Below are 15,722 nucleotides of genomic sequence, written 5' to 3'. Positions count from 1 at the left end.
CCTCTTGAACACCTCCAGGGACAGCCCATGTTCCCAGATGCCTACCTACCATAGTAGATGTATGGTAGATGAACAAAACACCATCCTTTGCTGCTGATGCCAGCCACCGGCTGTTGGGTGATAAACAGAGGAAACCTGATCCAAACTGATTGCTAGGAGTCCTCTTTTCTGATAAATATACTGATGGCTCTTCCAACATATTCTGCCAAACAAACAAAATGTTAGCAGGAGTTCACATGATAGAAATATCTATGCCATTTGGGGAAGACTAATGAGAGCTTTGTGGGCTATCACATGCCTTACGATTTAAAATGTTGTTGGATCACTGAGTTCAAAAAGCAGCATATGATTGCTGCGCTGCTGATTTGCTATCTCATCTCTTCAGAACAAGCTGTTTTCAGTATGTTTGGGCCTGGAATTTCTTGGCTCAGAAAGTACAGGACTTGCCAAGTAGAAATGTCCACCTTTGGAATTCACCTTCTTGCCTGACGTGACTCTTAAACTGAGGGAGACCTATGAAGTTCATATGGTAGTTCCTTCAATAGGTAGATATTCAGATTGCTCAGCAGATTGCACAAAAGCACAGCTCCAATACCAAAGCTACATGAGAAGTGCCTGCAAGCTGTATGACTTTTAAGAACTAGTATTTGGATTTCTTTGTATTAGAACAAGATTGCTTTCTGAGCAGGTGGTAGGACACTGACAGTCGATGTTTATGGATGGAGTAGGTATTTTTAATGTAGAGAAGCTTTCTTTACAATAATATCCTGCTATATTCACTTCATCTTCAGCCTTTGTTCAGCCTTGTTTAACCACCACCCACAATAAAGAGAATTACCTCTTCAGAGAGATGGTATTTACAGATGAAAGGTGCACAGGTACAGTAGCCATACACAGTGTTATCCTTCAATCGGACTGCTGAGCTCAAAGGGTAATCCAGATCATATTGCTCCCTTTTAATGGCACTAGCAACAAGCATTCCCTGTTCAGTAACATACTTATCATTGTCTAGAAGATTGAAAAAGGAAACAAAGAGGAAGAGGCATCACTACCACTAATGCAGGTGCTTCACCTATCAAGTAATGAAAACCAATCTCAGCAAGGAGTCAGAATGATGTGAGTTTTCAAGGAGGAGACAGGAATTAAGACACCTAGCATATGGCCAAGACTGTGGGTTATGCCTCTTTGTGGCTCAAATTGTAGTCATAATAATAACAGCAACCAGTAGTGGTAGTAGTTAAGTGGTGGCTTTGTAATTCTGCAAATGAATTATTTCTTTCCTTCCTTCCTTGGCTTTCCCTCAAAATAGCATAGTCTTTCTGCTGAAATGATCAAGCTAACTGTCTACAGACTGCTGTCTCCTTAGAGAACATACAGCTGAGATGAAGAAAGGTATGAAGATTGTTAGGTTGGGTTTTTTTGTGTTAGGGGGTGCCAATAATACATTTTTGCCTTAGAAAAATATCAGACAATATATACAATTCTTACCTGTTATGAGAGCTGAAGATAGAAAAAAAATTTCCAGTCTTGCTCTCTGGACCTCTGCTACATTAAGGAGTACCATTACTTCAACTAAGTCATTCTTGAAGTCAGAAACTACAGAAAGATCCAGCACTTCATCTGCCAACACTGAAGCAAGGTAGGGAACACCAATGCAAATCATTACTGAAGCACAGGAACGTTGTTTCTACTAAGGTATCATCATGCAAAACAAAACATATCTCAGCTTAACTATATAGTTTTGAACTACATTAAAATGTCAAACAAGCCACAACCCCGTTTCAGACAGTGCTGCATATAAACAACTTCAGCTTGAGGCACTGGGTGCTGAGAATGCTAAGCACCAGAGTATTATTATTATCATATTAAACATTCAAATCTGAGTTTACATCCAGCTTGAACTGGTCCCTGCTGGTTGGGATAGGTGGCCTGGGAGGAGGTCCTGCATGCTGATCTCACTGTGGTGGCTTGGGGGAGAAGGAGATCTTAGAATGAAGTTCTTCACAGAAAGAGAGATGTCCCATTGGAATGGGCTGCCCAGGGAGGTGGTGGGGTCCATGTCCCTGGAGGTGTTTAAGACAAGACTGGATGAGGTGCTTGGTGCCATGGTCCAGTTGATCAGTTAGGGCTGGGTGATTTGTTGGACCTGATGATATTGGAGGTCTCTTCCAACCTGGTTGATTCCGTGAATTTGAGGCTGTCTGTTGATAACTGCCAGATAAAGCCCCCCTCTAAAAAGATGACTGGGGTGGACATTTGTAATAGGAGATTGCTATCACAATCTATAGTTTTTTAGGAGACACAGAGGTTTAAAGTTCTTTGCCAACACTATTATTTTTATGCTGGAGTTGCCATCAGTTGGTTAGATAATCTGTTCTCTTCCCTGTGATTTATACATGGGAATAGGTAGCAGAAATATGTTTATTCCTAATTAAAAAAAAAAAGAGTAGAACAAAGGAGAGTAGCAGAGTAGCTTGGTCTGACAAGCAAGTAGACTTAAAATACAGCACACAGTGAAAACACAGTGTAATTAAAGTTGTTACATATATTACCTATATATCCAAGGACTTGGAATAATTTTGAAGGCCGGGCATCTAGAATAAAGATATGTCCTTCTGTAGCTCTAGCAATGAGGAACTGGCCACTCTGGTCACAACTGAGTAAAATATAAATCCAGTAGAAGACAGTTCAATATAGTTAATAAAAGTCATTAAACAATTCCACTCCCATAATTGATGACTTCACTGAGGTCATAAACACAACCGAAATTTCAGTTTCCACGTTCCAGGTGTAGGGCCTGATGTAAAGCCCAGTGCTGTGAGTGAAATTTGTAGTTGAGTGGCTGGTGAAGCTAATGATACACCATAGCTATTTACATAGAATCATAGCATCAAGAAGTTTGGAAAAGACCTCAGAGATCATCAAGTCCAACTTGTCACCCAAGACCTCATGACTACTAAACCATGGCTTCAAGTGCCATGTCCAATCCCTTTTTGAACACCTCCAGGGACAGTGACTCTACCACCTCCCTGGGCAGCACATTCCAATGGCCAACAATTCTTTCTGTGAAGAGCTTTCTCCTCACCTCGAGCCTAAACCTCCCCTGGCACAGCTTGAGACTGTGTCCTCTTGCTCTGGTGCTGGTTGCCCAGGAAAAGAGACCAACCCCCACCTGTTTACAACCTCCCCTCAGGTAGTTGTAGACAGCAATAAGGTCTGCCCTGAGCCTCCACTTCTCCAGGCTAAACAATCCCAGCTCCCTCAGCCTCTCCTCATAGGGCTTGTGCTCGAGGCCTCTCACCAGCCTCATTGCCCTTCCCTGGACATGTTCAAGAGTCTCAATGTCCTTCTTAAATTGAGGGGCCCAGAACTGGACACAGTACCCAAGGTGTGGCCTAACCAGTGCTGAAATTAATTTTATTAAACCTTTCTTTGAAGTTCACTTTTATAAAATGAAAACAGATTTTAAAATCAGTTTGAACAGGCGTGTCTGTGTTTGCATTGATTTCACTTTGAGTAAGTTGCTTTTTGTATCTATTTTTAATGCTTTATCTTAGGTAACTAAAAAGAGATTACATCTGAGCCTCCCAAAAACAGGCAGATGTCTATTAAAGTTTAACATTTCAAAATCCATTGTGGGTTTATTATAAAGTAGAATTAAAATACTCTCAGATTTTTCAATAATTGAAAAAAAAACCACAACAAAACAACCAACCAAACACAAAAAGCCTTTTAGATAACTAGAGCTAATTACAAGAGGAGTGGTAAATCCCAGAACTGTAAGCAAATGAATAATTAATAATGGTAACAGAAATCCACCACATAACAAGGGATGACCAAAAGGCTTAAACTTAACTATAGTAAGCTTTAAATTTATATTCAGTGAGAAATAACCCTTTAAATTCAGATACATGGAATTGTGTGTGACCTGCCCTCAGTGGTCCTGCTTTGCAGAGTGGTTGGACTTGATGATGTCTGGAGCCAATCCCTAGCATTCTGATTCTATAATTACCACTTACAGTGACCTACCAGGAAGGATCTCACACATCAGTATCTTCAGTGCTTGGTTAAAATTTGAAATACAAGATTATTTCACAGTATTTCACAGTATCGCCAAGGTTGGAAGAGACCTCAAGGATCATTGAGTCCAACCTGTCACCACAGACCCATGACTAGACCATGGCACCAAGTGCCACATCCAATCCCCTCTTGAACACTTTGAGGGATGGTGACTCCACCACCTCCCCGGGCAGCCCATTCCAATGACTAATGACTCTCTCAGTGAAGAACTTTCTCCTCACCTCGAGCCTGAATTTCCCCTAGCGCAGCTTGAGACTGTGTCCCCTTGTTCTGGTGCTGGTTGCCTGGGAGAAGAGATCAACCCCTTCCTGGCCACAACCACCTTTCAGGTAGTTGTAGAGGGTAATGAGGTCACCCCTGAGCCTCCTCTTCTCCAGGCTAAACAATCCCAGCTCCCTCAGCCTCTCCTCATAGGGCTTGTGCTCAAGGCCTTCTCACCAGCCTTGTTGCCCTTCTCTGGACACATTCAAGTGTCTCAATGTCCTTCTTAAACTGAGGGGCCCAGAACTGGACACAGTACTCAAGGTGCGGCCTAACCAATGCAGAGTACAGAGGCACAATGACCTCCCTGCTCCTGCTGGCCACACTATTCCTAATGCAGGCCAGGATGCCATTGGCCTTCTTGGCCACCTGGGCACACTGCTGGCTCATGTTTAGGCGGGTGTCGATCAGCACCCCCAGGTCCCTCTCTGTTTGGCAGCTCTCCAGCCACTCTGACCCCAGCCTGTAGCTCTGCATGGGGTTGCCGTGCCCAAAGTGCAGCACCTGGCACTTGGACTTGTTGAATGCCATCCCATTGGACACCGCCCACCTGTCTAGTTGGTCAAAGTCCCTCTGCAGAGCCCTTCTGCCCTCTAACTGACTAACATCTACCCCTAATTTGGTGTCATCTGCAAATTTGCTGATGACTGACTCAATCCCCTCATCCAGATCATCAATGAAGATGTTAAAGAGAATGGGGCCCAGTACTGATCCCTGGGGGACACCACTGGTGACTGGCTGCCAGCTGGATGTGGCACCATTCACCACCACAGTTATATATTTATCCCATATAAATCTTGCTACTACTTTTGCAAGCAATTCAGAATATGTTGGAAGAAGCTAAAGATGTTACTCATTTTTAGAATTAAAATGCCTTTTTTTTAGTTAAACTAACAGTCTTACTTGAGCAACAAGTTGGCAACATTCCTGCCCTTGTTACTACATACTTACTGCAAAGACAGCACTGAAAATGTGGAAAGAAAAATTCTGTGAACAACCCGTGGAGCTTCAGCTTGGGTAACATCAAGGAAATAGATTTGACCTTTTTTGGTTCCTACAGCAACACTGTTGGAGGAGGGACAGCAAACCATAGCAGCTGCCTAGTTGAGAAGTAAAAGAAAATTAACAGTTGGATATATTTTTATACATTATGCTCTATGTTAGCATACAATTTATTTTGCTATTTACAAGTCCTTAAGACTTGGAGAAGAAATGCCAAGTGGTTTATCTAGATATTTTTCTAACAAAGAAATTATTTTGAAGACACCATAGGAATTTTATCTATGCTCTGTATCTACATATCAAAAGTTAATCACTCCTGAGAAAGAAAAAGATACCACAACATTATATCCATGTAACTGATTTTAAGTGAAAGTTCTGCCTATATAAAACAGTGACTGGGCTGTTATGTATACTACTGCTATAGAAAGGGATTTTGTTCCAATATGAGACTTCAGGATGTGAATGCATCTTAAATCAGGACAAAGCATTAACAGTTTGAAATACTTTTATCAACTCATTTCTTAAAAACTGGTTTTCATGTAAGTCAAGGCATTTTGGTTTTAAACAATTGAACATTTTCTTTCAGTCCTGACACATTAAAGCAAAAACTGAATATCATAAAAATTGAATTGGTATTCACAAATGTATGCTTAAAGACACATCACTAGGACACTAGGTTGAAAAGTTTCCTCTGCTTTATGGTCAAGCTAAATACATGACCAGGTCAAGGAAACATTATTCAAGATAGTATTTTTTTCATATGTCTTTCATGGGTTGCTCAAAGACATTACTGAGCTTTCCTCTGCCCTGGTTGATCCAAATCTGTGGCATGTTATCTTGTGAATTGAACAATATTAAAGAAAATTTTAAGTGAGAGTTTCTATATATATGCTCCTGGCCACACATACCTCAATATCAAGATTTAGCTTGCTGAGGCAAGTTCCATCTTCCAGGAACCAAACTTGTACTTCACCTGAAATTGTTACAGACTGTTGAACAGAGGAAAACATGGTCAAAAGCGGGTGGAATAATCAAACAGTCTGGAATTGGAATATAAATTCAACTAATGTCTGAGCATAGCAGATCAAGGTTTACTAGATCAAGAGTTTTGCACAGAACTATCTTGAGTTGCTGCCAGGTACACCTGCCTAAGGAAATAATGTAACAATTATTGTAAATTGCTGTAACACCAGGAATAGTCTTTAGGCAAAATGAGACAACCTAGGGCAAAACATGGAAGCTTGATCAATGCTGGCAGTCCCACATTCAGCCAGCAACAGAAAAACCTGCTTAAATTTTGCTTTGCATAGGGAAGTGCTTAAGGACAGGTCTGGTTTTTGCACATGAAAAATGATGCCTTATCATAATGGTGATTGAGTTCTTCCTATATCCTGGAAGTTTGGTAACTCCACAGTAAACTATGGGTAGAGATCAATCAACTCTCACATTACCCATTCAAAATCGGGTAAAATATATCATTCGCATGGTAACAACAAACAGATTTAGCAAACTTAACTGATAAAGACCTCAGGGTTCTTAGGCTGGCTACTTGAAGAATTCATGGGCTGGAGATTAAAGAGACTTGCTGGCTAAAATATCTGTCTTGCCAGAGTCAAAGACATAGGAGGAAAGCAAGGCATATCTCAGAGTGAACAGATCCATGAATAAGACCTTCTTAGTCCCTGGACCCAGGAAGGACAGAGGCATCTCTCAGGCTGTTCCAATTTGTGCTGAAGGTTGAAAAGATAAGCAGGAATTTCTTGTTTGAACATCTATTACCTGACTTAAATCTACCTTTTGCTCAGCCATGTTCCTCAACAATAGGGAGCCACACAAATCAACAGCAGAACCTGAATGACATTTTAGCAATCCGAATTATTCACCCTGCATTCTAAGGCAAGTTCTGATCCTTTCACAGGCCATACCTGAATTAATGCCACTTCCTTACTGAGACATTACACATCTGTAACAAATAACAGAACAGTGCCAATCTCTGCAAGGCTTTTGATTTCATGTCTTAGCAATATCACCTGGTTACATGAGAACTGCCACTATTATACATAAGAAAGAAAACCATTTCTTACTACACAGTACTTGTTCCCTGGTGTAAGAAAATCAGCTGCCAGGAAACAACTGCTGCATGTGTCCAAGAGTTTGACAGCTTCTCCACCACGGGCAGGTTTGTAAGTGTAGACTGTCCCCTGACAAATAAAGATAAATAATCCATCACTGGTATATGAAACTTTCCATTAAAAGCTTTTGATGACTTCAACAAAAAATACCAATTTTTCTGAGCTTCTCTATCTTTAAAGTTTTATATATGACTCTAAACTGAGCTAAAAATTACCCAGTATAATGCAGCTGAATTTAGTGGATAATTTACAGAGTTTTCAGGCCAGTGCAAGATTACTATTGCACTGCTGGTTTCAACGCAGAACCTTCTGACTGATACACACAACCCCACGTCCAATAAAATGATTAAAGGTTTAAAAAACAGATGGAATTTGAAGATTTGGATCCTTTTATAAGATCAGGCTGGTCAATAAAAAAAAATAAAGATCTTGGACTAGGCTCCAAGACAAATTCACATATGTACAGAACTGTACTGCACAGCTGCATTAGGTCTGCTGCCACACCTTACCTACTGCGTAGACACATGCTCATGCTCAGCAGGTCCTATGTGACCTGGGCACACTCAAGACCCTGAACATTTTCCTCCACTGTAGACACAATATATTTTTGTTAGGAAAGCTCAGCTTTAGGGACTTTACAATATGCTATCTGTAGGAGAAAATTGTTCTGTGATTCATTGAAAGTCTCTCCAATCTTTCATTAAAAATACAAGATGGACTAAGTATACCTCTGATATAATTTATTCACTTCTGTGATTAAATCACAGACATTTCATACTAATAGTATCAGCATACACATATAGGATCACAGGAATGTATCATTAGGTAATATTATTCTTTCAAATACTATACCTGGTCAGTGACAAGCAGAAGTACAGTATAATCAGGAGAGAATATGAGGCTGGATATAGGTTGTGAGATATCAGCACAGACATTCATCTCAAACTGCCGACCTTTGATGTGATAAAATAATAAAATGCCCTCCTGTGCAGAAAAGTACAAATCCACATGAGGTCTAGGTGATTTATGCTAGCCCAGTCTAGCAAACTGAACTGCAAGACCTCCTAAAAATCTCTAAAGCAACAGTATTTAATTGTGTCCCATTACTAATGGTCTTACTTGCCTTTAGTATGTTTAAATTGAGATGACCCTTACCCTGGATAGTAAATCTATTGAACTAATGGGTTTCTCTAATACAAGTTTTAGTAACAATCTATGTTTGATAACAGTCTTGCTCATCACTTAATACTCAACATTTCATATTGTATTCTTTATGTTTTTATATTTTTATGCTTAACAGTAATGCACAGTGGCATTGATAGTATGGGTTAAATATTGAGTTAGATTTTGCACAAAACAACTTGACATTACTTTTGGCCATTTTATCTCCCATCCTATTCTTTGTCCATCTTTCTTTTATGTACCCCTAGAATACTTCTTGTCTTTGACTACAAAAATCTCATCTTAAGTCTTTTCTTAAGTCTTAAACATATATATATACAACACCAGAGAGAACCTTTATAGTTCTGAAACCCTCCACTTTTTTTTTCCTAACTCCTGTCTGTGCAGTGAGCTTTGCAAATATACTGCATTTGAATCTTTGATTTGCACACAGTAAGTTAAAAGCATAAAGGATGCCTTACACTTCCAGCTGCGTACAGTCCTTTGTTACAAAATGCCATGGAAAATAAAACAGGTTTTTGCAGATCCCTTGGTTTGCCACCTGAGAGCACAAAACCAACACAAAATAACAAATTTACTTTATTGCAATGATGTGGCTCAATTTCAAATCTGGGATGATTTGCTATTTGTGAGTAAACAGGCTCCAGGGTCTATTCTTTGGACTTTTTTCACTGTGATAATGAAAGAGAAGGTTGGTATACATAATTTGAAGTGACAGTAATGCTGTGTTCTGATGACCTAAAAATTAATTTGAGAAATTGTTTGATTTTGTAAATGAATAACAGAATATTGTCAATAACAGAATCAGAGTCAGTTGGAAGAAACCCTAGAAGTTCTCTGATCCAACCTACTGCACAGCACAGAGCCAACTTCAAACTCAGGACCAATTTCCAAGCTAGATCATGTTTTCCAGAGTCATACTCAGCTGAGGTCTGAATACACCCAGTAATAGAAAATCCATAGCCTTTCTGGGCAGCTTGGCCAATATCTGACTACCTTCACTGTGAGACTAGGGTTTTTTCCCAATATCTATCCATAATTTCTGTTGATTCGAACTGTGTCCTTTGCCTGTCTGGTTCCATCTTCTCTGGAACCTTTCATTAAGTAGCTGAAGCAATAGTAAAATCTCCCATTTCCTTTACCACAGGCTGAACATAACAGAGTTCTCTTTACCTATCTTTGTATATCATGTACTTGGACTCTGCAATAACCTTTGTGTCCCTGTGCTGAACTTCATCCATTATGTGAACATCTAGTTTGTACTGTAGAGCCCTGAACAAAGTATTTGAAACAAGCTTCTGAATCCTAACTCAACTAAATTACAAGTGAATGCAGTTCTAAAAAAGTTACTGAAACTAAGTAGTAGGAAAACTATTCTAGCACCAGTTATTCCAATTTAAATTAGAATGAACAGAAATTATTTCACTGTCACTGTTTTTCCTGAGGCTATCCATTTGGCTCTTAGCACAAAGCAATTTGTCATGTAAACGTACAAAAGATTGCTATCAGTGTGTCATACAGAGGCCAGTAAGAGCTGAGTTTTCCTAACCAGGGGCTTCCAGCTGTACTCACATATTATTAATCCCAGACATTATTGATGCTGCCTAAAAACATACTAGCTTGATTTGAACATGGAAATATCTTTCTTTTCCTGTCTTCTCTACAAACACAAGGCACAATGTCCAATATTTTATACATGTATAAAATATTGCATATAAGAAAACAATTTATAACACCAACCCTGTTTCTATGTCAAAAGTGCAATGAAAGTCAGTTGCATTCCAGCCTACTGAAGAAAAGACCAAGTTCAGTATTCTGAAGCAAAAATGTGCATTCTCCCCAATTCTGTCCCCTATCTCTGTCATTTATGCAACTCAGCAGGCACAGTCTTCCTGAGATTCAGCTTACAGCTGTAAAAGGCAGATAGCAATACTTTGCATGGAAAGTGGTACAGATGCAGAGGTATCAATCTTCCAGTGCTATGTGCTGGTATTGCTATTTCCAACCATGATTCTTTTTTTATTTAATGTACTTACAAAGGAAACTTCAGTCAGGCTGAAAAATATGCCCATGTGAAATGTTGTGCCTGCTTATGATTCTGTTTGTGGCACCATAACAGGAATTTAGCACATGCTTAGAGTTAGACTTGCACTGAAATATTCTGCTGAACAGATACAGACTGAAGTATGTTTTAATTCAGAAGCTTCAGTCCAATATTGGTACAGGCAGTTCTGTTACACAGTTTTAGGCCAAAACTCACAGAAGACTATACAGCCTGAGGAAAAGCCCAAATGGCAAATATTCTTGTTGCCTTCTGCTGAACTGGAAACAAAATTTCTGGTCACACCTCAGCCTTTTATTCATTGATGATTTCCAGCTCTTAATTTGGTAAACTTAAAACTGATTAAGTTCAAAACCAGTGAAATAATGATGGCTTGATTGTTTGTTTGCTTTTAAGAGCAGCTTTCCATTTCTTTGTTAATTATCAAAACTAAACAGAGGACTTTGGGAAAGTCAGGGATACTTGCTTCAGCTTAGAAAATAAAAAAATAACGTATCACATGGAAAAGGAAGAGAACAAGATTATCACCAGCCCATTAATACTGATTCAGTGTTCATTAGAGGAATAGCTCTATACTGGCCTACAAAAGGTAATTAGCCCTTTCTAGTGCTAGGGAGAAGTATATTCCAGCGTTCCTCTTTGACTTCAACTAGTGAACTTTATGTCCACAGTAGGACTGATGCCTCCCATCCCAGCAAAGGCCAATAGGATACAGGTTGCCAGTGCCAGAACATTTTTTGCTGGGTGTGTCTCCTTCTACTCCATCTTAGAAGCCCTATTCATGGGCACAGAAAGGTAGCATGTAGCAGTTTCACAGAAAAAAGAACGCATAGAATAGGCTTCTGTTGCCAGAAAACTTTAGTCAGTCTCTAGCCTGCCAAAGGTCCTCATGAAAAAAGACAGGTGGGAGTATATATAGGATAGACAATTCACCCTGAAGCCCTTCCATTCTAGAATAAATTAAAACCATATTTCTTTCTTTGAAAACAAAGACATCTGTTCACTTTCTGTCCTTCATACTTTCTGCAGTAAAGCCTGATAGTTTTTACAACCTTGTTTTCCTTAGAAAATGGATTATGTAAGACCTGACCTTAAGGCATTCTATTAAGCAACATGATATTAGATTCAGTTTTGCCATTTGAAGACGACTCATGAGTTCCCAAAGACCTATAATAACATTATCTAACATATCAAATGATGACAATCTAATATTTCATGCAAAATAAAACAAATTATTGGCACTTAACTAATAGTAAAAAAATTGTGTACAGCTGGTGTATATTAATAGCTTGCTAATCTACTAGGGCTAGTTAATAGGACCTGGGGTTCTGGAACTATTTTTCACTTTATCATTTTGATGTATGCCATGGTCTTGGCTGGGAGAGAGTTAATTTGCTTCCTAGTAGCTGGTACAGTCCTGTACTTTGCATTTAATGTGAGAACAATGTTGGTAACACAGTGATGTTGCAGTTGTTGCTAAGTAGCACTTATTCTAATTAAAGATTTTTCTGTTTCCCATGCTCTGCCAGAGTGCAGGTGCACAAGAAGCTGAGAGGGAGCATGGCTAGGAAACCTGACCCAAACTAGCTGCAAGGTTATCCCATAGCATAGAAAGTCATACTCAGAAGATAAACTGGGGGGAAGTGCCCAGGAGGGGTTGATCACAACTCAGATATCAGTCAGTGGGTAGTGAGCAATTGCAGTATGCATCACTTGTCTTTTCTTAGGTTTTATTTATCTTTCTAGTATATTCTTTTTCATTACAGTTATTTTTGTATTTTATTATTGCCATAATGCTTTATCTAGTAAACTTTTCTTATCTCAACCCACGAGTTTTACCTCTTTATCAATTCTCCTCCGCACCCCCCTGGGAAGGAGGAGTGAGTAATTGGCTGCGTGGTGATTAGTTGCTGGGGTCAAACCACAGCAATGTATTTAGAGCCTTTTCTCTCTTTTGTTGCCAAAGAAAAATGAAAGGCAATTATTGGGTGCTAAAGAAACCCACAGAGAAGTTCAAAACACGTTCTTGAACATTTAACATACTAATAAAAGAAAAAGGCTTCCACAATACAGCTTTTACAATTTTTATAAGGTAGATAATAGCATAACAGAAGAAAGAAAGCAAAAAAAAAAAGCAACTTTCACCTATCTACTTTCTTCCCTACTTAAATAAAACACACAATGCAGCTATTTCTCACCAGGTAGAGGCTTTTGTTGAAGAACAGAAACACTGCATGTCCCAGCATCAATTGCCAAAACATTTCCCTCTTTGCAGCCCACGTAAATTTGTGAGGTCGCAGTCCAGCAGTGGGCAGTAGGATGCACTGAACACTTAATGTAATTCCTGGGCTTCAACACAAAAATAAACAAGTTCAATCAACAACTGGCAAATGCTTGTACAAGTAGTGACATACAATTTAAGGCAAAAAGAAAAAAAGAGAGATCATTATCTCACAGTCTGACCATTTGTATAACATCAGCCTTAATTTATTCAGTCATCCTTTCACTGAGGCTAGTAACTTGAGACACAAGAACATTTTACACAGGAGTCTGTATCTGGAGACAGTGGTAGAGAACTCTCCTCTCTCCCTAGAAGATTGTTTAAAAGATTAATTATATTTACACTGAACACAATTATATACTTTAAAATTTGAATTTATCTGGGTTTATTCTCTAGCACTTGTTTCTGTTACAGTTTTGTCCTCTAGTTGGGAAAGCCTTCTGGTATCTTCCCAACCCTTGCAAAGATACTGATTCACCATAACTAGGTCACCTCCCAATTGTTTAATGATAAAATTCTGATAGAACTCATCCCATTGAGCACCTAGAATTTATTTTAAACATCAGAATAGCACTGGAAGCCCAACAAATCCTTTTCAAACTGTTTTTCAGAATAGTCTGCTTTGTAGACCTAGTCTGTGCATGTGGCCATGCACACTTGGCAGTACTAAACCACATTTTGAATAGTTTATCTCATATGATCTCAAATGCTCTATAAAACAACTCTGTCAACCTTTGTGTCATCTGCACAAACTTTCCTGCCACAGATTTTCCATGTGCCTTGAATTTCATTTCACTAAAATACATCTCATAACTCTGTCATCTATAGAACAGAAAGAACAGAATTACTTCAATAAAAATTGTTAAAGATAGTGACCTGCTCAAATACAACAGTGACAGGGTTTAAATGATATAAATACCATAGAGAAAGAAACAGATTGAAGAGGATTTGAGAAAGGGGAGAGGGCAACAAAACACAAGAAAACCTTGGAAGAACATTTAAAAGAGAAGATTCCAGTAACCATGCATGTGAGCAGAAGTGGTGAGGAACACTAGACAATAGGATAGATGAACAAAAAAGGAAAACAGCCTAAAAGTCTGCAAAGCACCTGCTGTCTCACTGAAGGGTGCATAAAGAGAGGAAATGTGGATGGACATGTGATGAAAACATAGGATAGAGATTCATACAAGGGGACACAGTCTCAAGCTGTGCCAGGGGAAGTTTAGGCTCGAGGTGAGGAGGAAGTTTTTCACCGAGAGAGTCATTGGTCATTGGAATGGGCTGCCTGGGGAGGTGGTGGAGTCACCATCCCTTGAGGTGTTCAAGAGATTGGACTTGGCACTTGGTGCCATGGTCTGGTCATGGGTCTGTGGTGACAGGTTGGACTTGATGATCCTTGAGGTCTCTTCCAACCTTGGCGATACTGTGATACTGTGATAAACACATAGATTTCATGAATAAAATATGCCAAGGTCTTGCTATATGATTCTAGGTAAGTAACTTACTCTCTGTTTATGTTTACAAAGCATTTTTAGTTTCCCAGGGAGAAAATGTTACAGAACTAAAGTATATTAATATTTACTTCATAAATCAAATAGGACTAACAGTAGTAAATGAATTTAAAAATGGGTCTTTAAATTACCCAGAGAAACATTTAATACAGACATTTTCACCAATTTTATGAAACTTGAACATTACAAATCTTTGGGAAAGTTGCAACTGAACTGTGGTGAATCAGAAGCTTTCCATATAAAGACAATTTCTGTAATGGTCCTTTGTACCTGCTGTCTTGACTGTCTTTACATACAAACTAGACAAAATATGCTAATCCTAGGATGAGATTATGTAAATCCCCAAGCAGGTTTCTTCTTGAATTGTGCTTTGCTACAGTGGTGCATCATAATATTAATGACATCATAATTTTTTAAAACTTCTCTCCCTTTTGTGTAGTACCTCTTTAGGGAAAAAAATAAATCCAGATGGATCCTTGTTATGAAGAGTTTCATAAAAAGACAATGGAATAAAATTGCAATGGGGCACAAAGTGAATCCAAGTGGACTTGTCATGGTAAAGTGTATTCAGACAACTCAGGTCCCAGCTGTAAGAAATATTGAAACTAAACTGATCTAATGCAAGCAAGAAAAAGATTGAAAGCTGTAGGATATTGCAATTCCTTTCACACTGCTGCCCCATTGTGGTTACACTTTAGTACACATCCAGCCTCAGTATCTTGTAAGGAACCCTAACATATTTCAAAGAAGTAAACAAGTGCACTGGCAATGGGATCATGTTTCTTACTTGCCTCTCACACACTCCTTCAGAGTGCACTACAGCCTCCAACTAGCATGGATTACAAGACGAGGACAACTCCTTTAAATAATAGTCTAAATAAATAGTTCTCCACTTTGGATGCTTATGTCAGAGAAACATTGATCTCAACTGACTCAGATTTAATGATAAAGAAGAAAAAGCCTTCTGTTGAGTTCTGCAGAGATGGGGAGAATTTCCTCAAGCCATTATACTATTCCCACTGCACATCATTCACTGCCACAGGAGAAGCAGGATGTTTCTTACTAATTGAAAAAACATTGATGACAGTTGAGAGAAAAGTAACTTGAAGGTAATTACAAGTATCAAGGCACAGAATTTAAGCCAGAGTCAGATAACTGCTCATGGACATTTCTAGTAGTATACAAATCATCAGTGATAGTAACCATTGATA

General features: G+C 39.0%; 1 protein-coding gene across 3 annotated transcripts in view; it reads right to left on the bottom strand.

The window, feature by feature from the left end:
• Positions 1-15,722, bottom strand: part of CFAP43 (cilia and flagella associated protein 43) — a 64,823-nt gene that overhangs the window by 35,581 nt on the left and 13,520 nt on the right. For 2 of the 3 annotated variants that reach the window (XM_068139415.1, XM_068139416.1), the window contains exons 6-15: positions 12,918-13,068; positions 9,119-9,198; positions 8,328-8,459; positions 7,428-7,544; positions 6,252-6,332; positions 5,293-5,441; positions 2,553-2,656; positions 1,489-1,629; positions 839-1,008; positions 50-202 (exon numbers count right to left, since the gene is read on the bottom strand). In XM_068139415.1, coding sequence (XP_067995516.1) covers positions 50-202; positions 839-1,008; positions 1,489-1,629; positions 2,553-2,656; positions 5,293-5,441; positions 6,252-6,332; positions 7,428-7,544; positions 8,328-8,459; positions 9,119-9,198; positions 12,918-13,068 — 1,278 coding nt within the window. The remainder of the gene's footprint in view (positions 1-49; positions 203-838; positions 1,009-1,488; positions 1,630-2,552; positions 2,657-5,292; positions 5,442-6,251; positions 6,333-7,427; positions 7,545-8,327; positions 8,460-9,118; positions 9,199-12,917; positions 13,069-15,722) is intronic. The other variant, XM_068139417.1, reaches the window with a different exon arrangement.

Source organism: Melanerpes formicivorus, unplaced genomic scaffold (genome assembly GCF_026170545.1).
Source record: "Melanerpes formicivorus ecotype bairdi unplaced genomic scaffold, bMelFor1.0.p_v2 SCAF_6, whole genome shotgun sequence".
Lineage (NCBI taxonomy): Eukaryota > Metazoa > Chordata > Aves > Piciformes > Picidae > Melanerpes > Melanerpes formicivorus.
The sequence above is the reverse complement of the archived record's forward strand: the minus strand, read 5'-3'. Positions and strand labels throughout refer to the sequence as shown.